General features: G+C 39.2%; 1 protein-coding gene across 3 annotated transcripts in view; it reads right to left on the reverse strand.

The window, feature by feature from the left end:
• Positions 1-26,157, reverse strand: part of UXS1 (UDP-glucuronate decarboxylase 1) — a 64,398-nt gene that overhangs the window by 35,710 nt on the left and 2,531 nt on the right. The window contains exons 2-5 of one of the 3 annotated variants that reach the window (XM_065634280.1): positions 14,914-14,941; positions 12,046-12,094; positions 9,916-9,959; positions 5,409-5,469 (exon numbers count right to left, since the gene is read on the reverse strand). In XM_065634280.1, coding sequence (XP_065490352.1) covers positions 5,409-5,469; positions 9,916-9,959; positions 12,046-12,094; positions 14,914-14,941 — 182 coding nt within the window. Of the gene's footprint in view, positions 1-5,408; positions 5,470-9,915; positions 9,960-12,045; positions 12,095-14,913; positions 14,942-26,157 lie in introns of those variants that run through there. The other 2 variants (XM_065634304.1, XM_065634295.1) reach the window with 2 other exon arrangements.

Raw genomic sequence — 26,157 nt, forward strand, 5'->3', positions numbered from 1 at the left:
CCTCTCATCTGAAATATCTGCTAAAACTGAAGTTATTCCTTTTGCGTTTTAATGTGTCTATAGCCCACATCCTGTCATTCTGTTTTCAGCCTCTTATACCATTAGCTCCAACATCCAGCAGTTGCCTGTCTTGGAACTTTATGATGTTTTACTGCAAAGAAATAAGCAGAAATAAGATATTAACTTTTACTCTTGTTCCGTTGCAGGTGTGGAAGTAATGAAGTTCCTCATTTTTTCCCTTTCTAGACCTCAGTCTTTAACAGTAGACAAACAAACAAACAAACAAAAAAATCACTAACTCAGTATTGAAGCAGCCAACACAGTAAGTAGTAGAACTGCAAGTTGTGTGATACATCCAGACAGACATATCTAGGAAGCAATTATTTTCCATGCACTTTATAAGCTATTTTCAAGAACACAAAAAGACATGACAGATCATCACGCAAAGAATTAAAGGACTTGTAGAAACCCTGTGTGGCATCAGCTATATTATATGACTGCATGATCAAATTCACATTTTGAAAGTGATTCAGGTGTTGATGTCCATTCTTCGGCTGCAGCGACAACTAACCAAACATCAAAAGGACACGGTGAAATTGTCAAGCACAAATCTAATGAATGGATGATGTACTACAATGGCAAAGTGCTGTCTGGAGAAGGATGTGGATGCCTGAAGTTCCCTTAGGACTAGTCAAAGCATTTATCCTGCCCTCTCTTCCTCCATCCACTACTGAAAAAAGCCAGATGAGCAGAAATATTAAAAATGAGCAAACAAAAAATCCCCCACAAACCACCAAAACAAAAAAAACCCACACATAAAAACCCAAAAAACAGGGAAATCACAAAGGCAAATAGAGATCTATCAAAAACTGAAAAGAAAAAAAAATATAATGAAATCTGTTTTCTTCTGTAAAAACTTGACTGTCTACTGTCCACTTCTTGCATTCTCATACTTGTTTTTCTTCTTAAAAAATCACAGTCATTAGTGTGTCAAAGACACCATAAGTACCAGTTAATAAAAGAACCATCTAGTTGGCCTATTTAGTATTCTTTTGGGTTTGTCACGGCTTCCCTGTAGCAGATTCAATATGTGATTCAGTTCCTTGACAAATCTAAAGAACAAGGAGGATTTAGGAGATTTAGGTTTCTGGCAAAATGCTGTGAACAAGGAAAGAAGGAGGGTAGTAACTGGGGGAGAACAGCCCTTTGCCGGGTGCTACCACTTACCAAGGGAAAAATAATTTGCATGAAAAACCTACTGCCATAAATTTATCCTGACTTGAACCGAGCTGCAGTCTTGCCGAATGTTGCAAGGGTTTTGCCTTTTTGTGGTGACCAGGACAAAGTTTTCTGATCTGAACCTATTCCTTCAACTGAGGCCCAAGGAAATGCCCTGTAGCTACTTCTATTTCCAGGATTCTAGAGATGACAAGCTCGACATTTGCAATATGCCTTTGGTGCAGTTAAGAGAAGGTGTCTTCTTCCCCATCTCCCTTTTGGAAAAAAACATAACCAAACCAAGCACTGCTTACAGGCACTCTTCTACGCTACGCGCAAGCAAAAAAAAAAGAAAAAATTAAAAAAAGCACAAACCAATTTTGTCTAGGAAGAAGTTTCCAATTATTTTAAATCTCTAAGTAGTTTTTACAACAAACTTACGTTAGCTTTATTAACATACCATTTCTGTGGGTATTAGATGAAGAACTAATTGGAAAAGGAGCTGAATTTCCCCATGAAAAGTAAACAACTGTGTAAATTAATTGTTTTATTATTACTTGAGGCTACATTAAAACAGATGATTTATCACTGAAGCTCTCTGTATAATCTTCCTGTAATCCCTCACAAAAACAAAGTCAATATACTTCATTTCTAAATATGACTTCCTGCAAATCGCAATGACATATTAATCTACAAAATCATATACTGTATGTGAATTATCTCCATATCTGAATTGAAGCATGAGCACATTCTTTAATAAGACATCATTAATAAAAATATTTAATTACTTAGCAGTGCTTGTTAACTTCAGCATCTACTATAAGGCACAACTATAACTGGTAATTTCCTCCACTAGAGGCGCTTAAAGGTTTACTCATTTGCTAGACAATTTAATTTCTGCTGTCTGAAGTCAGATTCAAGACATCTTATGCCCCATATGGAATTATTTTAATAACTATTTTATGTTTTAATTAGTCTATCATATTCAATTCAGAAAAAAACAACAAACCCAAAAACCACAGAACAGATTGAACCTACGCCAACACTATCATACATAATATTAGCAGAGTTCCTCCTCTTGTATACAAAAGCCTGTGGCCAAGTCACATCAGAGAACTGAGCAAGTAGATCAATCACGCACAACAGGATGAAGACTTGAGCTCTTTTGAATGCAAGCACCAGAGTATCTCGTCTCAGCTGAAATACCACCCCTACTAGCAAGTACCTCCAAACAGATGCAGTGTAATATAAAGTAACTGCTAGAATTGTCATCTGATCAGGTCAGCACTGTAGGCATCTCCAGGTTGCAGCTGGAGATGGCATTCAGAGAAAAAAAAAATAAAAATTAAAAAAAAAAAATCACGATTTAGAAAGGATTCCAGGAAAAGAAGAAGTATCGATAAAACAGGAAGCAAATCAACTACCAAAGCTCACCTGGCTTGCCAATTTTTAGAATAATAGAATCATTTCGGTTAGAAGAGACCCTCAGGATCATCGAGTCCAACCATAACCTACCTCTAGCACTAAACCATGACCCTAAGAAACTCGTCTAAACAACTTTTAAACACCTCCAGGGATGGTGACTCCACCACTTCCCTGGGCAGCCTGTCCCAATGCCTGACAACCCTTTCCAGGAAGAAATTTTTCCTAATATCCAATCTAAACCTCCCCTGGGGCAACCCAAGGCCATTTCTTCTTGTCCTATCACTTGTTACTTGGGAGAAGAGACCAACCCCCTCCATGCTACAATCTCCTTTCAGGTAGTTGCAGAGAGCAAGAAGGTCTCCCCTCAGTCTCCTTTTCTCGAGGCTAAACAGCCCCAGTTCCCTCAGCCGCTCCTCATCAGACTTGTGCTCCAGACCCCTCACCAGCTTCATTGCCCTTCTCTGAACTCTCTCCAGCACCTCTATGTCCTTCTTATGATGAGAGGCCCAAAACGGAACACAGGATTCAAAGTGGGGCCTCACCAGTGCCAAGTACAGCGGCACGATCCCTTCCCTAATCCTGCTGGCCACACTATTCCTGATACAAGCCAAGATGCTGTTGACCTTCTTGACCACCTGGGCACACTGCTGGCTCATGTTCAGCCAGCTGTCAGTCAACACCCTCAGATCCCTTTCCACCAGGCAGCTTTCCAGCCGCTCTTCCCCGAGCCTGTAGCGCTGCCTGGGGTTGTTGTGACCCAAGTGCAGGACCCGGCACTTGGCTTTGTTAAACCTCATACAATTGGCCTCAGCCCAATGATCCAGCGGGTCCAGATCTCTCTGTAGAGCCTTCCTACCCTCCAGCTGATCAACACTCCCCCCCAATTTGGTGTCATCTGCAAACTTACTAAGGGTGCACTCAATCCCTTCATCCAGATCATCAATGAAGAAATTAAACAGAACTGGCCCCAATACTGAGCCCTGGGGAACACCACTCGTGACCAGCCGCAAACTGGATTTGGCTCCATTCACCACAGCTCTTTGGGCCCGGCCATCCAGCCAGTTCTTTATCCATCACAGAGTACACCCATCCAGGCCAGGAGCTGCCAGCTTCTCCAGAAGAATGCTGTGGGATACGGAGTCAAAGGCTTTACTGAAGTCTAAGTCTTGTGTTTACTGCTAAGAAATTTCAACATGTCATGCAAAGTCTACATGAGTACTGACTTCAGCTACTCAAAATAAAATTTTCCCTGAAGGATTACGACAGCAACATCCAATTATAACAGAATGAAACTGCCCATATGGGCAGGAGGCTTGTGGAAGCCCATCTGAGTTCCCACTGAACTAGTCACCAGCCATGACGGAGAAGAAACGACTGAACAACTCGCTGATTCTTTTGGTCAGCTTTTTCTTCACTGATTCAAACTCCACAAAATATGCAGACACCAAATAGCTATTCACCTCTAGGTCACTGGAAAACACCCCGTATTCCAACTATTTGCCATCACTGTGGAAGAAACAGACTTCATCAAAATTTCCAGTATCTTTAAGAAGCAAAGTTTCAAAGTTAGTATTAAGAGTTTCCTAACCTATTAACAGCTTGCACCACCAATACTTTTTTTTGAAAGTTTCTTCTTGCTTACACAAAAAATATGAGGTAACTTTAAGGTAACTTTATTACACTTGGACACATGAGCACATGATTTAGGAATTTTCAGAATTAAGCCTGTCTCTGATATTTTCCTCAGTGTACCTTCCATATTCAACAAGGGAACAGGAAGCCTACAGGCCTATCTCCTTCAGACTGTCACAAAAATGAGGGAATAACACCGAAGAACTAAGCTAATTTCATAACATTCTTTATAAAGTTTTGCAATAGCATTGGAGACTACTAACAACGCGGTAAAAACAAAATTTGCTTTTTTTTATTGTGTCTTTTCAATGTTTTTCTTCAAAATTTTGAAGAGTCAAAGCAAAGCAAAACAGCAGATAAGTTAGGCACTTTAGCAAGGATTTGTCCCAGACTCTGCTCTCTACTACAGAGGCAGAAATTCTGTATTTACAGATCTTAAGTAGCTATAGTTTCTCTGCCTCTTCAAAATGTGTGGACATTTTTTTCCCCTAGGACAAAGAGAAACAAAAAAAAGATAAGGACACATCTAACTTCAAGTGTTTGTAGACAAAACCGGAAAGCTGACATTTAAGAATGCCTTGGATGACTCCTTGTCCTGACTTAACCTTCCTTCCTCTTTCACCTTGAATCACCTGTGATGGTTCAAAATATCAAAAACAACACAGAAGATAATAGAGATGAACATTCTCTCAGCCTCATTAACTGGTCCTTCTGAAGAGTGCTGCAGAGTAGCTACTTTTCTAGCCTTATGACTAGATTTTGTCTAATTCTGTCACACGAGCTTTCTGTCAAGATGTGCCTAAAATGTTTCCCAGTCTCTGCAAGTTTAAGCCACCTGGGAGCAGATACAAAGACCCTTTGGCAATGCACTCCTGAGATGCTGCAAGCAGAGAACAGAAGCTTAATTGGCAAGCCAAACCTCCAAACCAGAGCCCAAGTCTACTATCAATATGCTGAGTCTGAGAACATCAGAGTAAGTGAAGCACTACTCTAAACTCTGTGCAACACATACGACATCCAAGGTAATTCACTTTATTCCTGCTTATGTCTTTAGTTAATCTTACAAGACTGATTACAATCCACAGAACATTTTTTATTTCCCCAAAATAATCCCCAAGTAAATAGCAACTTACCAGGATTCTTTTACGATCCTTTTCTGACAAAAATTTCACTGGTGGATATTTCTGGGTGAAACTACAGAACATTTCAAAACAAAGAAGAAAAACCGTGTTAAGTTTCAGCCTTGCTTCTTCTTTCACATATCTGTCTTTGAAATACGAAAACCTACTCTGACAACCTCCCATTTTTGAAGTTCTACTAAGGGTACGTTTACTCCTTTTTTCTGAAGAAGGATCTTGGCCAACATAAGAACATGCCTATGCATTGTAAAAGCACTGTGAAAAATAGCAAAATTGATCTGCAAAAAGTGCTTTTAAAATTTCTGCTTAATTGATTTTCTCAAATGAATCACCTGGTTTCTATCTTTTGGGAGCTTCTGCTGGTGCCAGACATGACATCACAAGAGAATAAAACAATAAAACATGAACTTTTTTTTTAAGTTTTAAAAAGCAAACAAGTTCTGGAAAAGAAAGCAAGTTATCTTGACTTACCGCATTGACTTCAAGCAATTCTCCTTAAAGTTTCAATGTGAAGTTTAAAGATTTAATTGTCCTTAAAGTTTCACAATAATCAATGTAAAGTTTACAATCAGAATGTCGAAGAAACTCTTCCTAAGATACTTCAACATTTTTTACCAGAGAGCTTATTCAGTATGAAAGTGAATCTTAATTTTCTTCAGCTAGAATGCCATTGTTTTGATGGTCTTCAAGCTACTTTGACTTATATTTTTTTGCACCACCTTCTTTACAGGAACTCAAACTAAACCATCCTAAAATAAAATTATGTGATATACAAACCTTAGGTGCTCTTTCAAGCTTAAAACTGATGCTCAGAGCCTCAAATGATTTAATGGACATAGACTTATATCACTTCTTTTTCTCCCTACCAGCATGCATTCTGCATTTAGCAACAAACTCCTTCAAAAGAAGGTGTGAAAGGTGGTGTGAATTTTATTTTATTTATTCCTATAAGTACCATTATAGTATTGGCAATATTTTAACAGCTCAGGTTTTTCTTAACTAAATATCAATGTGACACTGGACAGAAATCAAACTCAGGTTGCTCTATTCCTCCAGTAAGTCCACACGCTAGAGATACAATTGGATGTAACACGCAGGGGCTGTATGTGGCAAGAGTTCACATCGACATTTTCCATTCTACTCACAAACAGACTCTGATTGAACTGCCTCTACATCTCTGATCTGGAAGCACCTCCTCTGCTTCTAACCTGCAGTACTGGCTCTACAGAAATTCTTCAGAGGCAAAGCACAGATGCTCCTGTACTTGTGTCAACTTTCCGTCCCTGAGTGAAAGCCCGTTTTGAGTTTCCTGAAGAGGAGAAATATGGCAGCAGAATCTTCCAATGTTACGCATACAGGATGACTGAAATAAGAAACTACCTACACTTGCTTTTTATCACTACATGAGTCACTAACAGTAACCGTATTTCTTTGATTTAAGCCGAAGCAATGAGAAACAGCAGTGTGTAAGTGTAACACAGACATGTAAAACAACCTTCCTGTGAGAGAAGGGCAAGTCCACCAATAACAGCAAGAGGTTAATAGAGTTAAGAAAAAAAAAGCGCCAAATAACTTGATGCAAGGTAAAGGTCAGTCTCCTCCATTTTTAAGACCACTATTTTAAAGTCACATTAATTCAGCGTGGAGTCTACTGCTGCCAAAGGGACTTCCCAACCATTTTTGCTCCTTCCATTGCACCACTGCTGGCTTAGAGGCAATGGGCAGGAGTCTGGAACTGATCCAGCTGAATGCTCATCTTTTGGCAACAACAGTAAGTTTATCTTGCCCCTCAGTTCAGGAAGGACAGGGAACTGCTGGAGAGAGCCCAGCACAGAGCAACAAAGATGATTAAGGGAGTGGAACATCTCCCTTATGAGGAAAGGCTGAGGGAGCTGGGTCTCTTTAGCTTGGAGGAGACTGAGGGGTGACCTCATGTATGTTTAGAAATATATAAAGGGTGGGTGTCACGAGGATGGAGCCAGGCTCTTCTTGGTGACAACCAACAGTAAGACAAGGGGTAATGGGTTCAAGCTGGAACACAAGAGGTTCCACTTAAATTTGAGAAGAAACTTCTTCTCAGTGAGGGTGACGGAACACTGGAACAGGCTGCCCAGGGAGCTTGTGGAGTCTCCTTCTCTGGAGACATTCAAAACCCGCCTGGACACCTTCCTGTGTAACCTCACCTAGGTGTTCCTGCTCTGGCGGGGGGATTGGACTAGATGATCTTTCGAGGTCCCGTCCAATCCCTAACATTCTGTGATTCTGTGATCTTGACCTAATGCTTGTGTTGATTAATACACAACAATGACTTTGCTGTGCAAATTATTAATAAAAGCTTTCCAACTTTAGCTTCAGCTAAACAATCTCTTGTCATGAGACTAGCATTAAGGAATTCTTGTCTTCCCTGCTTCCCCAAAAGCATGACGATGGCTTGTGTTCAGGTTTTATCAGCTTATGAGGTATTAAAAAAAAAACCAAAAACATTTGACACTGGTGAGTAAGCTTTGCAAACAGGATCAGCCTTCAGGTATCTGACAGTGAGTAGTAATTTACTGTCACTTTACACAGATATAAAATTCAAAAATTATTAATTGCAATGACCCACATGCAGTTGAACCAGAAGAGGCAAATTGCTACATTATTTGAAAAACCCAACAGCAATAAGAGCCCATATTTTGATATGGGCCGTAATATCCCATAAGCTCACATTTTGTGAAAGTAAAAAACCACTTTGATTCTTTCTTCTCATTGCTAGGTATTTGAAGCAAGACTCATCAATACTCTGCAAACTCTACTCAAAAAGAAAAGAGCATTTAGATGGCTCCTGGAAGAAGTTTTAACTTAACAGTTCTACCCAACAACTCACTGCCCATTTGGAAAAATATAACAATTATAAAAAAGGGCCAATCAGGATACGCTTCCAGAAAGGTCCTCTGTGAATAGCAGAAGGAAATACCTGAATTACCAACAACTGCAGCTGAAGATATACTGGGCTATCAATAAAGATAAAATAAGTCAATTGAACGGAGGCAGGACACCATTTCACCTGAACACAAAATCCTTACTCTGTAATTTGACCATTATAATTGGTATGATGGCAGTATCATATGCACAATCCACAATCTGTTTCATGTTGCAAATACATCACCTAATTCGATCCACAAAGTTCATGTGTATATTAAGAGGTGAGCAATAAGACCAGTATTGTCACTGAAACAAACTGCATGTGGCAGGTCCCTGAATTTTTCAAATCAATTATAAAAAACCAGAACTGATTATTTTTTTTTTATGGCACAGAAGAGGTGGGAGAAGAAGGGGCAGTGGCTCACCGGCAAGCCAAAACTCGAAACACCAAAACACTGTGGGTGTTGAGCATACCTCTGGCCGAGAGCAGTGGGATCCTGCCCCCGCCTCTCCAGAGGAACAGCACACAGCCACCAGTACGCCACACATAACCATCCAGGCTCACTGGCACTGCTTGGCTAAGTCCAGACTTGGCCCTTTGCAATGCAGCATTCTCGATTAGCTGTTTGTTTGCGATACGGACAGTGTCACCTGTGAAACAGTATCACTGTCAAAAGCAGCAGTATCCTTGTCAGAGCTGCCAATTCCCACCCCTATTCCAGACCTTATTTTGTGATGAAAAGCATCTGCCCATGAGGACAGTCAGACAGGAGAACTGATCTGGCAGAAAGGGAACCAGGCTGGGGAGTGAGGGAGTTATTTGCAAGGAGCCTGAAATGCCTGGTTTCCCCATGCAGCTCACTCACGAGCAGCACTCAAGTGGTTCTGCTGGCACGACAGTGAGGAAACATTGTGGAAGGGTAGACACAAGCAGCCAGGGGTAAGTGGATCAAGCTCGGATTTTTTTTTTCTTTTTCTAACAACTTTGACAATTTAAGGTGCTTGTGGAAGTACAGCACATATTTAATAACTGCAGGCCATCAAAAAACTTGTCTGCTTTTGCTCAATTGCATCATCCAGTTTAATCCAAGGTATCACATTCCCTTATAAATCCTGAGAGGAGTGAATCACTTGAGCTCATCCAAAGCACATGCACAGACTAAGATTTACAGGCAAATCACTGCACATTAGCTGAATCATGGTAACTGATCGTAAGTGTGGGAAATGTGAGGTGAAACATATTTTCAGTATCCTGAAGTTGAAACTAATACATTTTAGCACACATCTCAGTTTGACTTACTAAACCATGGTAATCCATTCACCAGCTGGACTCAGAACTGCAAATTCCTCCACAGGATTCGAACTTCACAAAAATCCAGCCCTCCCAGTTTACTTTAGTGGGATTAATCAACCTGAATACCTTAAGCATTAATGTTTTCCAGCATCCAAGGTCCCATCCTCACTTAGATACAATAAAAATCCAAAGGCACTGACTGTAGACACAAAACATTTATCTCAAGTCTACAACTACAGAATTGATCAATACAAACAAAAACTGCCTTTTAACTGCTTCCCAAATTTAGTGAAAAAGACATACCTTTTTTCTAGATCTTTGATTTTCTCCCTTAGAGGTGCAACAGCCTAAAGTAAAGGAATAACATTTAATCTTTGAAGAACAGAACAAGGTTCACATCACAAAACATGCATATAGGAAGTTACTTCAGAGCAAAAATCATGGCAAACAGTCTCCTATGGAGAGCTTCACTGAAGACACTCCAATAAACTTGTCTCTTAAAGAATCCTTTCTGTCAAAAAGTCACTGAACGTTTTTCACCAAAAATCAAGTTACCTAGGGCAGTGTGAAATCCCCTTGCTTACCACTGAAAACAAAACACCTCAAGGTTATGAGTACCACAGCCTTGTTGATAAGAACATCTGATGTTATGATTCATGTTTGGCAAAGTGAAGTCACAAGTGGCTTGCCTGAGGTTGTCAAAAGCAATCTCTATTGACCAACAGCAAAATAGGACAGTCAGTAAACCTCAACTATTTAAATGGACAGCAGACACACACACTTAAGACTACACAGACACAGAAATAGAGGCATTGGCTCCAGTGCAAAGGCTGTAATTCTCTCAGAATGTGGTATATGAATTTAAAGAAACATCATGTTTAAAAATCTAAGATATGGTTTACATCATGATTTGAGAGTATATCTAGGCTTTAAAAAATATTAATAAAAAGAAATTTGTTAGAAAATATAGCGTTCCTACTACAGCTGCTGTTTGCATTTTCACTGCTTTGAAGGAGAGAATCATTTCAGTCAGCATCCGTTTCAGGTTATCACAGGACACAAATTTCTAACAGTCCTGTCAAATTTCAACATGTCTCTGAACTCTTGTTTTTAAGTTTACAAAAAACCTTGTCACAAAATTTACCATCTAGGGTCATAGTTGAAAGCTACTGGAGAGTTATCACTTGAACTGGTACTATATAGCAATACATCACCAACTACCATTAATTAGTTTTGTACAAATACTGCTGGTTAGAGGTAGAAAATTCGGGAACTTCGTGAACTGAAACAAGTTGCGTATTCATGTTAAGAAGATATACAGCAATGTCATTTATATTCATTAAACGTTTAGCTCTATGAAGCAGCAAATAGTTCTTGAAAGTTTACTTATTCTGATGGTTCAAGATACTGTACAACTAAAGCTTTAAAACCAAGATCCAGATATGTGCAACTTTTCACAGCTTATAGTAATTCTGATCTACCCACTGATTTTCATGCATTTGACTATTGTTAAACAACTGGGATTTTCAGAACGCTTGTTGCAATGTTTACCAGATTCTTCAGAAAAAAAAAAAAAAAAGAGGTATGAAAAAGACATGAACTAAGAACACAACCTTTCAATTTATTTTAAGCAATTTCAGAAGGCTTCTTGCTGTGTCCAGAGGAACTCTTGCTATATAAACCTGCTGGAACACAAGACACCGGGTACACCAGACTAGACCAGTATGGTCACACACCCACACAAGGGGTATTGACCTTAACAGCTTTAGTTATCTATTAAATTATTTGTTTTATTGTTACTAGGCTGGAAGCCTAAAGCATCTGGAGAAAGATCTGTTGCACACATTCTTAATATTTCACAATAAACTGTAGTGAAACGGAAATTCAGAGGTATTGGTACAGAAGTTCCGAACCACCAGTGTGTTCAATACCTATATGCCTACTCCAGAAATTGCCAAGACTTGTGCTTAAAGCATTGGTAGAACACACTATCCCCAACCACAAACACAGCTATTTTTGCTCATTAGTTCAGAACAAAGCAAAGCATTATGGGGAGGTTTCAAGTTTCTAATGAAACGTATACACTTAACATTTTGTAAGGGTGACAGAAGAAAGAATTTGTTTATGTCCATCTAGTAACAAAAAACCAGTGCTCAGGAGGAATCTACCACAGTCTCTGCAAAAGCAGGCAGTAGAGCTATTGCTTTCAAGAAAGGTTTAGAGGGAAAAAAATTAAATAAGAGTCACAGATCTATGTTAGAAACTCCACTGTAATGAGAAACAGTTCAAAAACTTACGTACAGACAGAAATCCAACACTTTGAATGGTTTTAGTGGAATGGAGAGTAATGAGATACTAAATACACCCTTTCAATATGAAACGAGTGAAATGAGTCCTCAAAACAAAACAGACTGCAACTATTAGCAAACTAACCTCCTCTATTTTACTTTCCACCTTCTGATCCCCATTTTCTTGAAGAGACCTGTTGGCAAGAAAAGAAAAAACATAATTCATACCTAAGCAACAGCTGGTCCACTGCACTTGCATCATGCATCTCCTGTTAAAACACTATCTTCAAAGTATCCCAAGTTAGTATTATTTCAAAGACATACTCAGAGCAAATGAAAGCAGATGGCCCAATTCCCATTGAAATTAGCTAGTCTTGTCACCAAGTTTGGCAGAAACTGAACCAAGCCCACAGGAAAGAGAGATGATAATAAAGATGACACTCATTGTACAGAGAAAATGAACTTCATCATAGAAAAGTGTCTAATCACTGCACTACAGTAGGGTCAGCAGAAATAGTTTTGAGTGTAGCTTTACTATGCAAATGCCTAAGACATCTTTTTAGGGTCTCCATGCTACAAACATGCTACAAACATGCTAAAAAAAAAGTGTTTTCCCTTGATGCCACAACTATAACTGTAATTTCAACCAAAAAGAGAGAAGGGCAAATGTGTCTAGCTTTGACTATGAACTTTCATAAAATCAAGGAAAAAACCATCTTATACCAAAACTTAAGTAATCATCTGATGGGCAATACTGACTCAGCACACAAATGCTACTTGTTTGAAATGAAGTCAAGCTTATACACTGAAGGATGAAGGATGTAAAGGTAACTTGTGAAAACATCATATTCTCCAAGAAATTGCACAAATCTGAGTGGTCTCATTCAGCATGTAATTATGCAAAGTATCTCAGTTAGTTGTGTTTGTTCTTTGAGTACACTTCTACAAGTGTAGAATATGTATTTTTAAACTTTACCTCCTCTATCTAGTCTAAACAATTTTCCTTAAGTTTGCATAATTTCTTTTTTCACTTAAACCTCCTGAAAGGGGAATTATTTATCTTACAGTAGTAAGTTTTTGCATACTAGAGGATTCATGGGTAGCCAACATAAAGTGGAGTTCTTTCAAATAAAACAGAGCGCCTTTACTTGGGACCTGAAGTCATTACACCTAGAGAAACAGAAGATCCTTTGTTAAGCAGATGTATATATACCACACTGTTAGAGCAATGACTCCCTTCATATCCCTCTGCAAAACTCCTACTAAAGAGTCAGTTTAGTCTATTACTGAGGCAAAAATCTTTTTGACCAGATTCGTTTTGTTGTAGCAGTAAACAGTGCAGTAAATTCCTACACTAAGACACACAGAACCTGAACAATTTTTTCAAAACAAATTGTAATTTATTGTAACAGTGGCAAATAAAACCCCTCTAGTTAACACAGTATGAATTAACTATAAGGAAGCAATATTAAGTAATTCTCGTGAATTTTTCAAGTGTTTTCCCAAATAACGGAAATTTACAAAAAGCTGTGTGAAAAATCTGTGAAATACATAGCCTTCCTCTCTGCTAAATGAGCAAGGAAAATTTGCAAAACCTCTCAGAATATTCAAACGACCCCTCAAAAATGATTCCTACAATTGTTTATTCACAAATCCTGGAACTTAAGGACTGGTGCTGTGCAGTTTAGTTTTTAATGAGCTCTTCCTCCTAACAAAGACAAACTTATTGGCTGAGGACAAACATCAGACCTTCATAAATAAAGTCTTCCCCCTCGGTAGCTCTGTAATGGGCACCTCACAGAAGAAGTCAGATGCAGCTGATTACATAATTTTTAAGAACAGCTTATCAGGGAAAAAATACACTAGATCCCACGTTCACTTGCCCTCCTCGAACCCCTCTCTGAGGTTCTTGTGCTTCCTTTGGAAATGCTCAGCTGCTCATGTGACAGCTGCTAAACTGCCACAGTTTGCTGGTCATGCTAACATGGTCATCTAAATGATACCTCTATCTGGAAGCTGCAGCAGCTCAGCAGCTGTTTGCCTAACAGCTGAAAACTCTTTGTAGCAAGGGTGGGAAACTCCAGGAGAAGTGGACAACTTGGGGTAGGAACAGATCCCAGGGTAAGCTGTCCTGGGTGAATCAGAGCCCACAGAAAATTCATTATTTATCTCACTTTGCCTCAAACTTTCTTTACTCTGTGCTGCTAAGAATGGTAACAGAGTACCAACAGAGTACCAAAACCCTTTACTAACAAAAGAACACAGCAAAATATTTTGTCTTCTGTGCATAAAGACTTTGTTGTAGGAACACACTGTTTCCACTGTTGTAGGAACACACCAGATTCTCTTCGCTTTCTTTTTCAGTTGTGTCTTTCTGGTGAATTTTCCCAGAGGACAAACACACACATGCAAGCAGGAATGCTGTGAAAATCTGCATGTTTTGCGTATGGATAGTATGCCTTCCTATTCTAAGGCCAAAAATTCTAGCACAATGCAGGATTTTTTTGCTTTTCAGTAGTTAAACCATCAGATTCTCTCCCAATTAACTGTGGAGGAGGAGAAAGCCTCAGACCCACATTTCCAATTTTAGGTACAGAAACATAATTATGGCAAGCCAGGATCTGCTGGTCTTCAATATTTAAGCCTGGATTGTCAGTGAGATATGCTCAGATCTGTGCTGAAGAGAAACAGAATCCAAGCCTATGTGTCCAGCTATGCCAACCAACTAGCCTGAAAAAAAACAAAATCAGAATATGAACTTGTGTAAAGAAAGGCAGATGCTGAAGTGTGACTAAGATCCTGGGCGAGATTTGCAGCAGACATACAACCCTTTTTGAGACTGAACACCTTCTGTGTAAAAACCACTATCAGCTGCTTAGCAACCATCCAAACAACACAGTGAGCTGCTGTTCTGTTTTCTACCTACTTTATATACAGTGATACATGTTGATGGGAAAGATAAGTTAATTTTATTTTAGATAAGGATATTCTAAACAAAAATTATATACATTACCTCATATTGACGAAATTCCCCCATACAGCTGGAAATAAGAAGAGAGAGAACATTACAGTGTCATATAATAGTATGTGAGGTCATTTTTTCCTATTATCATCGGAAGGAATTTAAAACAATATTAAGTATGTTAATCACCACAAATTATTTAAATAAGTTACATACATGATACATATACACACACCAATTGACTAACACACAGTTTAAGAGTATGGGAGGAATTCTGATGAGATTACATGAGACTATAAAAAAGTAGGAAAATAAAATTCAATTAAAAAGGACTAGACTATTCCAGTCCACACCTGGAATTATCTAACCACTAAGTCAGCAGATATGCTTATCTGTCATTAACCCCACACTATATCACATAAACAAAACATACAAGAATTCTCTGTACTACAATTCGTCACTGCACCCAGATTAAAGAAATCAGAGCTCTGGACTTGTTTATTAGGGATACTGAAAAAAATGGCAAGAGCAAGAAAGGAATCCTGTAGACCTGAACCACACAATTTGGAAACTGCAGACTGACAAGAGTAAAAAGACTGGCCACTACAGGTGACAGCTGCACCAGTCCAAAGACGAGCCACAAGAGTCCTGTATTAAAGGTAGCAGGTGCTTGTGGACACGTGTTCTCTCTCTAAATATGTATAAATTGTTATGCAGACACAAAAGGTACCTAAGCAATAGAACCAAATGCCTCACTAAGTAAACAAGGCTCATTGATTACATTGTTTCTATGGAAAAAAGTTCTAAGGAAGACAAACTGCAGTATAAAATGGCACAGCAAACATATATCAGCTGTTTCTCTGTATTTGCAAAAAGATTCATCTGCTCAATTTATTTTCTACTAAAAAAAAAAAATCTTTTGAAACTGTTAAGTGACTACACAAAGACTATCAGAACACTGATTTTCCTTTTAACTTTCAACTAGGACACAGAATGTAGTTTAAAGTGAAAAAAAAAAACCAAGAAGCCATAAACCAGGCTACACTACAGAGCTGACAACTTCAGATCGTCAAGACAAACAAGGTTAATAGGGAACAGTTACATAAGGGATTCTGCAACAATAAACACCACAGGAAACATACCCAGAATATCACCACAGAAATCATTCTGTCATTGCTCTTTAAGAGACAAGACTCAAACTAAGGATCCAAATTACACTGGATCTTCAGAGGGAGAAGTAGGTTATATGCAGTGTTAACATACATGTAGAAAGCTTCTGAAGTGCCCTCAGTTTCTGTAAGCTGTGCTTTGGGTCTCAAGCATCTAATGAAGTACTTTGCCTAGATTCAGGCTTTGCACATACATTTTCATGGTTATTACTTATCGATCTCAAGAGGACAACAAGGTGCTACAGAAGCATGAAAACAAAAAACGCTGCTGCAGTCACAGGCACCTCCCTGACAGGAGAAGAAAGGAAAGGTACCCAGGAAAAGGAACCTCGAGGACAGGAGTGAGGATGCAGTAACACAGCTGCTGTTCCGCCCTTTAGGGGATGGCACAGCTACTGAAACGTGTGTAACTACTGAGTACCGCTGAGTACTTCAAACAGTAACCCAAATGAACTCACAACAGACTATCAAGCAAACTGTAGGAGGGCACTGTGATATCATGGTGGTATCACAAAAACTCTGTTGTCTTCTGGGGAAAAGGTAAGGAAGCTTTATACCAGAACAGATAACCAGTAAAATCCAACTGAATTTAAACACCACTGGGTTTTATGTTAATTAGGTAAAGTAAATTCTCAGTGCAAAAAAGGGACACAGTGTTGAACACTAAGCTGAATTCAAGTTATTTACCCTCAGGCTAGGATTTTAGAATTACTTTTGATAACATTAATGGAAAAACTCCATTTTTTTCCCAGTGAATGATGGCAATCTGGCAACTACAGGTAAAGAATTGTCAAGTTATACATTACTCAGCTATACTTAAAATCAGTTATTTTTCTGGACTACAGAAACCCGTACAAATAATGTAACACATTGTTTATGCAGTGGCAGGAAACATCTGGCTTAGTTGGTGAAGGAGGAATTGATGAAAAAAAGGAGTCGCCAGCTGCACCACAAATACCACTCTGCCAGTTTTGCTGCAGTGAAGACAGTGCAGCTACATTGCGCACAAGAAATCGGCTTCCCACAGAAAACATGCTGTGTGTGCTCAGTATCCACAGCAGGGAAAGGGGAGCTCAGAAAGGCATTCATGTACTTTAGAAACACCATGATTGATATCCAGGTTCTGCAGGAGTCAACGACTTTCCATCAAACTTCTAGGAAGCGTATTTTTGTTACACTGCAAAAAAGAATGAAACTGCAAAAGGAACCAGACAGAAAATACCACATGGACGGATTTGAAGAACCCTGAAGTCTCTCTCATATGCAGAGAGGTGTCGCAGAAACCCTCTTGATTGAATTGCCCTCGCAAAGAATTCAGAATGCACAATTCTAAGGAGGATCTCTGGCTACTGTGTGTTCACATACAGCTTGCATCAAGGTTGAAGGAATTAGAGGTAAGGTTTTGCACTCCAGTGGAATTAAGGTTATTGTGGATTTTTTGTTTGTTTTTCTAAATGCACATCACACAATCGTTTATATAACAGGCTTACGCACCTGCAGAACCAGCAGTATGACTACAGCTTAACAGAGGATTTCCTTGACTTGTCACTTCCTTGCCCTAAAGGTTATGCCAAGGCCAGTTTGACATTCAGACAGGAAAGTTATTCTGAATGACGGAAACATATTAAGGCAAGTGGGACAAAATCCACAAGCAGAACAATGTAGAATTACAAGTCTAAATCCAGGATGAAAACCCTCACAGGTACTATAAAGCCCTTTGACAGGTCCACCAAGTTCAGGCACCAAAAGCTGCAGACCTGTATGGTTAAAAAAGCTTCCACACCAGCAAGGTCATGAATCAGGCACTACACAGAGTTTTCAAACTCCTAATGGACCCAATTTGACCAAACACTAACATAACTGAGCACCTCACAATTAAAAAAAAATTCCAACTCTAAAGCCAGATTTTTTAAGTCAAAAAGTATTTATCTAGGATAATAGCCTTATGCGAATTCTCAAACCTTAGAGATTTAACACCCTCACACCCCCCCGTCCCCCCAGCCACATACTCTGTGAAGAACTTGCTATTCATCCAACTAGAGAGCATTCATGGACAGTGAGTTTTCCTGCCATCTCCTGAAACTCTGTGCAAGTGAAGAATTCATGATTAATTGGACTAGACAGACAGAAGCATGACTTGTAACAAACAATTAAGATGTTCACGTACAAGGAAGAAGTAGTAGAGGTTCTGCTTGTTCTCTCAAAAACTATTTGTAAACCTCACCCAATGATGATTAGGGTAATAATAAGTTGCCATTAGGGAAGAGATCAGAATATCTGGATTGTTCTGAGACACATGAAAGCCTAATTTAATGCTCTGTAGGAGAAAGGGGTAGTCCTATTTTGACTCTATCTGCTCTGGGATGTTTTCTCCCCTCTGCATCCCTTCCAAAAAATAATGACAACAATTGTTTTTATTGTAGGGTTTTTGCAAGGATTAATTGCAAGTATCATGAAGATTAAAAATACATCAGAGGCATTAATCACTCCCACAGACATTACACTTTAAAATGACAGCTTCCAGAGAAGAGTGACGTGTGCCTTGGACAAAGCGATAAAGAGCTGTACTTTTAGAAAAATAAGATTTGTTTCTTGAAGTCTTAATCACAGTATTGTTATTAAGGAGGTATTTACATTTTGCCAGCTAAACATTAATCACTCATGGTTTTCAGAAAACACCAATCCTTTTTTTTGCTTGGTTTATTGTTCTTTTGTTGTTGTTGTTTCTTCTCCCTCCAGCATCTGACAGATAAAGCTACACGTATTTGGCAAGCACAGACTTATGGTAAAATCATAGATTCTTCAAGACTTCTCAAAACTACCTTCAACAAATCAGTCACAGCCAAGTAAAGAATGGTTTCCTTTCTACTGAATATATTTATATTCCTGGAAATTTAAAGGTTTGTTCAGTTACCTAGAGAAGATTGTTTCTGAAATTATGCCGCATGCAGAGCAGTACGATGACTGGGCTCCTTCCAGCAAGGCAGCATTCCAAGAACTATCCTTTGGATACCTCCTGCAGGCAGGATTGGCTTGTTAAAACAACAACAACAAAACAAAACACACGCCACCAAGAAATTGGTTAAAAATACAACAGGAATCCCAAGCAATTTGTTGTTGAACACCCACCATTAAATGGACACTTCCCTATCTATCAGAGTCAGACTTTGGCTGTACTTCATAGCAGGCAAGTTATTCGTCTAGATCCTCACAATATAGGAACAGGATGTATGTTTTCACCTGAACATCCTTTGAGTCTCTCATCTGCAATAATACTTACTGTGTAGGTTTCTATAAAACACAGATTACTACTCCGAGACCCTTGCATGCCTTAAGTAACTCATCCACAACATGCTGGGGAACCAGAAAAATAACCCTATCGCTATCTGAAGGTGGGAAAAACCAGAACCTCAAAGGAAGCCTGTGCCTTTACCCTGGATGATCTCTCATTTCTGGCTCTCTTCAAATGACATTAAAATGAAATCACAGATTATCACAAGGCACAATGGTAATAAACACTCATAATCTGAAATGATTAGTGACAATATTAGTTTCAGCATCACATACATTTTAAAACAGTTGTTTTTAAAAGTGAGACTGTGACGCTCATAGAGATCCAACTGTACTACAACCAAAATGGATGTAATCTCTCTTAAAATAATTTTCTTTCCCATTTTCTTTTGTTTGCATTTTCAAGACACTCAGTTAAAGAAACTTCTACACAAACTTGTGTCTAAGTAGACTTAGCTGAAAATACAGGAATTTTCCCCTGTATCACCCTCCTTACAACCTCTGCTCCTCAGAATAAAAAGAGTATGAGATGATGTTCGTTTCAAACAGATCTCACTATCAACAGAAACAGCATGCAGGAACCATATGAACTGATAAATGATTGCAACTTGAATTTCTAGATCAAAACCTTAAGCTTTGAACGTCCAGAATGAACTGCTTCAGCCAAACCTCCTATTTCAGAGATACAATGTCATTCAAAAAGAGTTTTTTTCCCCTTAAATCTGCCTCTCCATTGTCACTCAGCAGCTCAGTCTCTTGGTAAAAATAAGCTTTTTGTCTCCAGAGGAAAGCTTGACAAAAATGAAAAGCAGGCAAAGAGAGTTCGTAAAAAGTTGATTATTACAGACACATTGAAGTCCTAATTTAATTATTTTGCAGATCTCAATTAGATATCTAATAATATAAAGCAAACTATTATTTCCCACACAACATTCTTGTTGCTAAATTGGAGAGAGGTGGGTTCGATGGGTAAGGAATTGGTTGGGTGGCCACATTCAAAGAGTTGCAGTCGATGGCTCAATGTCCAAAGGGAGATCAGTGACAAGTGGTGTCCCTCAGGGGTCTCTATTGTGACCAGTACTGTTCAGTATCTTTAGTAATGACATGGACAGTGGGACCAAGTGCACCCTCAGCAAGTTTGTGGATGACACCAAGCTCAGTGGGTGGCATTGAGGGAAGAGATGCCACACAGTGGGACCCTGACAGGCTTAAGGAGTGGATAAATATGAACCTCATGAAGCTCAACAAGGCCAAGTGCGAGGTCCTGCACATGGGTTGGAGCAATCATCAGTATCAGTACAGACTGGGTTACGAAAGAACTGAAAGCAGCCCTGCAGAGAAGGACTTAGGGGTATTGGTGGATGAAAGTTTGGACATGAGCCGACAATGTGCGCTTGCAGCCCAGAAAGGCAACCATATCCTGAGCTGCATCAAAAGGAGCGTGGCCAGCAGGTTGAGGGAGGTGATTCTGCCCCCCTGCTCTGCTCTGGTGAGACCCCACCTGGAGTCCTGCATCCAGCTCTGGAGCCCTCAGTACAGGAAAGACATGGACCTGTTGGAGAGGGGCCAGAGGAGGCCACAGAAATGATCAGAGGGCTGGAACAGCTCTGCTGTGAGGACAGGTTGAGAGTTGGGGTTGCTCAGCCTGGAGAAGAGAAGGCTCTGGGGAGACTTTACTGCAGCTGCTTCCAACTCAAACCATTCTATGATTTGGCCAATGCATTTCAAACTGCATTTTATAGCCTATATTCTACAATAAAAAAAACCCCTTCAATTGTGTCCTATCTGTAATTCCAGTAGTTTGTTCATTTGCTTTAGAAAATTATTATACTGATGAGAGTATGCTGCAGTATTAGTGGAGATAACAACATACAATTACTAATCATAACTTTGTAATAAAGAATATCACCTTCCTGGGTGAAGTTTATGATTATGCCTTTGGGGAACATACAATAATTTGAATATTTAAAAAAAAAAAATCTACTCCTCTAGTATGTCTATACAGATTTCTGTATGGCAAGCAGTTCTTCCTGTTTTATTTCCTGAAATGACATCTTGTTCAAGAGTAAAGTTCCTGCCCCCAATCAAAGGCAGCATATAAGAACTGTAGCTTTTCCCATATGGGAAGTACCCCAGACACCAGGATACAGTGTTTTCTAAAGGGGAAGATGCTCTCTCTCCATCTTGGATAACAGCACCACTCTAGGTCAATCCATCAGCTAGTCATCGCCTAGCAAACAAAGGCAACATACTCACTAGGACAACATTTTTGTACCTTCTCATAAGAACAAATACACTTAAACTATGGCAAACGTATACACTCCTACAGCTGTGAGCTATATTATGCAAATTTTCTTTCTTTACAAGATTTAATGGAGCTTCATACTGGATGGGACGCCAACCATGAATACTTATTCTAACATTTCAGTTAGCACCATCACTTTATGGCTGAACTCTGGTCTTCGTTTCCCAGATGGCAAATTCTTAGCAACTCTTCCATTAAGTCCTTTCTTAAAGTTCTGTGTTCAGTGTTTGTACTCCTTCCTACCTTGTATCTTTAGCTTAACATTCTTTACCACTATTCATCCATTTTTGTCTATTCATTGTATTCTGCCACAAGGTTACTAGTTACTACAAACAGAAAAAACATCCAACATTTACAAGAAAATGGAACACATATAACCCATCACAATTACGAAGTTCCAAACAGATCTTCTATTTTCATCACCACATATGCTTGAGTGGGCCTAGACCTTGTAAAACTTTCTAGCTTTGAATTTACTAGCCTGAAACAACAAGATGGTTTACAAATATGTTGACTGCCTACAAAAGGTTTGAGTTCCCAAGGGAGACAACAGAAGGACTTACTGGAGTACTATGTAATAATTACATTCTGAATAGGGTCAAAATTACTCTGGCAATCTGAAGGCTAAGCAATCTAACTTGCTAACATCCCTGTGTCTGTCCTCTTTTCACTTAATAATAAAGAACTGAAAACCCTGACTTTCCTTAAACGGCAGCAGATGATGAGAAAAACTATGTAATGACATCTACCTCAAGATAAACATGATCTGCTAATTTGAATGCAGAAAATTTGTTGAGAAAAGCATTGTCTCCCTTTGCTTTAAAGAAACACAGCAGGTTAAAGAAACCAACAGAAACCTTCTAAGCCAACAGACCTGTACGTGTTGCTGTTAGGGCCACACATCTCCCTATTTCAAGTGAAGGACAGAGAAAGCAGCAGAACTATTATCTCAAAAACTGCAATACATCATACACAGTTTTATACAAACCATGCTCTCCCTGATGTAGACAGCAGCCCTGATCTTTTAAATACCTTTTAAAAAAAAAAAATCAAACCAACCCAAAACAAAATGACACACACAAAAAAACCCCAAACAAACAACAAAAAACACTCCAAAAAAAAAAAAGGAGCGGGGGGAGGGCATTGTCTTCTTTAAATTAGCCCCTGACCTTCCCTTTGTTTCCCAGACATAGCTGGCAGAACTCTGGGACATTTCTGAAGAAATTCAAAGAAGTGGAGAATATTCTGCACTCCCAAGGTAAGGATGACACACCGGCATGCATGTCAAACACCAGAAACTGAGCAGCCACCCAAGGTAACATGACTTAAATTAGGGTGGCAATGAGATGAGGGGTCATGACTCAAATTGGTTATTTTCAGCAGTTCATTTAAAGTTTGTTGACTGATAAGATTGCTTTCAGCAGACTCACAGCATGCTCCAAGGGTCAGCACTGTGACCAAAACAAACTCACTTTTCCCAGTTACCTTTTAAAAAGGTAAGTTGGTGCAGTAACCCCCATCTCTCCCTCCCTAGGGTCCACAAAAGTTGAAAACTATCAGTTCCAACTAAACTCTGCTTTGGTCGACCCACCTTACAGAAAAGACACAAGCAATATAAATTATAGGGAAAGATTTCCCCACTGCAAAAAAAATAGGGGAGCAAGAAGAGGAAAGCTCTAAGAGTATATGTCCTTGAAGAGAATGATTACAGCACCACCTCCTGCACATGCCACAGGTAAGACAAATAATAAGTGGAGATAAAATATTAAAGACAAATACTAAAGACAAATATTAAATGGAGATAAGATGGGAACTGTAAGGGTGAATTTCTTCAGGGTGCCAAAGAATTGTTTTAAAACATCACAGCTAGCGAAGCAGGGTTGGAGTCCCTCTACTTCTGATAAACTCAACTGAAGCGTGAACAAATTGTCATAAGTTCCATGACCATGGCTAGTTGGAAGCCTGACGAGCAGGGAACTGGAAGCTGCTGAAGACAGTAAACTCATTTGCATAAATCCACAGATGAAAGGTAGCTCTGCAGGACAAAGCCAGCAAGCAATTTTGGTTTTGTTGTTTTGGTTGTTATTGTTTTTGTTTGTTTGGGGTTTTTTTTTTGGTGGAGAATCCATGGCATGCTAACACAAAAAGCAGGCGAGCCTGGTGTCACACCAAATCATTTCTAACTCTTCCGTGGCCAGTCAATCCAGCTGTCTAGTTGTAAAACAGCTGGAGAAGGAAGACTTCTAATATTCTCCCACAGCAGTGCTGAGTAACTTTCAGACAGCCTGAAGCAATAGGACAGGACCAAACTCACAGCTACTTTTTGCAGCTACTTTTCTATTATGAAAAGTCAAAGGTTATACCTTACATTTTGAACATGTGCAAGACAAGCAACATGGAAGGGACTGGTAAGATTCAAACCAAAAATCTTACTCACACCTTGATATTCTGAGAAGAGCACATTACATTCTTCGTGGCTGACAGAAGTCTGACAAAAACAAATGGCTAACCTTGTAAAACAAAGGACAACAACCATGGAAACTCTCAATGCTGGGAGAAATCAAGCCACTATGCTGCAGGATGTACTTCCCCCCCCATTATTTTGACATTTTGGTTTTAAGTTGTTTTAGTAGCTGTACTATAATTTATCTTACACAGGTTACAAGGTCTTAATCTTGGATCTCAGGACAGCACCCTGCTATTAATTCTTTTTTCCCTTGGAAAAGGAACAAGGCTACTGACATACTTCCTGAGAACTATCTGATCTACAACTGAGCAAAGAGAACTGTTCTACTTTACTAGAAATAGAGCTCCTACTTTATTTTTATTGAGAACATGCAACTCCCTTGTTATACAAAGACATCAGTAGATTATTTACAGTAGCACCAAGATTAAAGCAAACAATGCAGATTGACAAACTCTGGTATTTAAATCCTGGCAGCAAGATTTTAAAGTGTTATTTCCAACAACTTAAATAAGGTCTTGATTCTACAAAGATAGCCTCACTAAAGCACTGCAGTATGCCTATATAAAGCTGAATAAACATTTAAAACTTCAAAGGGAATGAGTTTAAGGCATCTATGTACTGACATACCAACCCACAAACAGGTGGGCTTAACAAAAACCAACCAAACAAACAAAAAAACCCACAACTCTCAGCCTGCACATAAGTTACTAATCTTGTGATTTTTTTTTATTTTTTTTTTACAGTATCTATTTAATTGGTTACTGTTTTATGATCTGTCTACATTTCTCATTACAGACAACAAAAATAGATTAAATCCACTTCACTTGTGTTTATAATCACCTCATGTGAAACCACAGCTTAAGAACAACGGCTTCAAGATGATGTAAGTGCAGCCTGTGACTGAAAGGATTTGTTTCAGTCCACCTCCACATGCCTCCTCTCTCCTTTGGCTAGCACTGCTGCAGCATCTTGCTGGGGAGTAAATCAGAGAAAAGATGTAGCAGGAGGTTTTGTCTCTTTAAAAGGGTAATGAAAATTAAACATTTGAGCAAGACTTCCCATTATATGTAGCACAATATAGCCATGCAATGTTCACAGGAGATAGCACAGCAAGTGAGTCAACTAAGCTAATTCTGAAAAATAGATATTAAAAAAAAAAAATTGAGTGGCTTTATACCAGATTACAGGGTTATTTTGACAGCACTATCTCCAGATTCATCACTTGAGTGATGGGGAACAAAATCACCCCTTCCCCTAAAGCCTACAGATAACGTACATTTACCTGTTACTTAAATTCTGTTCACTTTGGTTTTGCAAAGAAACAGTTGCTTAAGTTACAACAGCTTTTAACTGCCTGCTGCATAGAAATGCTCCTTTGAGGTTCTATTTTTAAATATACAAGCTATGCATAACACACTGTTTCAAGTGAACAACGATTTTTACAAAATTAATAGAAATCAGATTTACAGAAATGAGACATCAAATATTAATTTAATTCAAACCCAGACGTAAAGTAAGAATACTTCTTACTCCAAGTGCCACTAGGGAAACCAGTTAAGTCTGAAAAAGGAGTTCCAGGTATCTTTAACATAAGCCTGACTGTGCACCTCATGTCATGGTGGTAGTTTAACCAAAGTCAACAAGATTCCTTAGATGAAACACTAACTGCAGACCTGCAAAGCTCGTGACGGCAACGCTGCCAACAGCACTCCCAGATGCCCACTTCACTGCGCCACCTCCTCACCTGGGCCAAAACAGCTCTCTGCACACCCACACTGCCAAACTGTTACAACCTGGAAAGGGGATCCAGACCAGTTTCTTTACCTGGTGCACAGCACGGAAACGTTAAGTCCGTGTGGATGCTGGTGGGAAATGTGGAGCAGGGAGACCTAAGCCAGCCTGGCCATCACCTTGTGCTGGGAAAACGACCAAGAGAGCTGCTCAATGACTCTTGAGAGTGAGATAGCTGAGAGCCTTTCAACCACTTCTAATAAGCTCTTCCTCTAGTTTGCAAACTCTCATGGAGAAGTTCTTCAGGCACATTTGTAACAAATTTGTATTCA

Source organism: Caloenas nicobarica, chromosome 1 (genome assembly GCF_036013445.1).
Source record: "Caloenas nicobarica isolate bCalNic1 chromosome 1, bCalNic1.hap1, whole genome shotgun sequence".
NCBI classification, from domain to species: domain Eukaryota; kingdom Metazoa; phylum Chordata; class Aves; order Columbiformes; family Columbidae; genus Caloenas; species Caloenas nicobarica.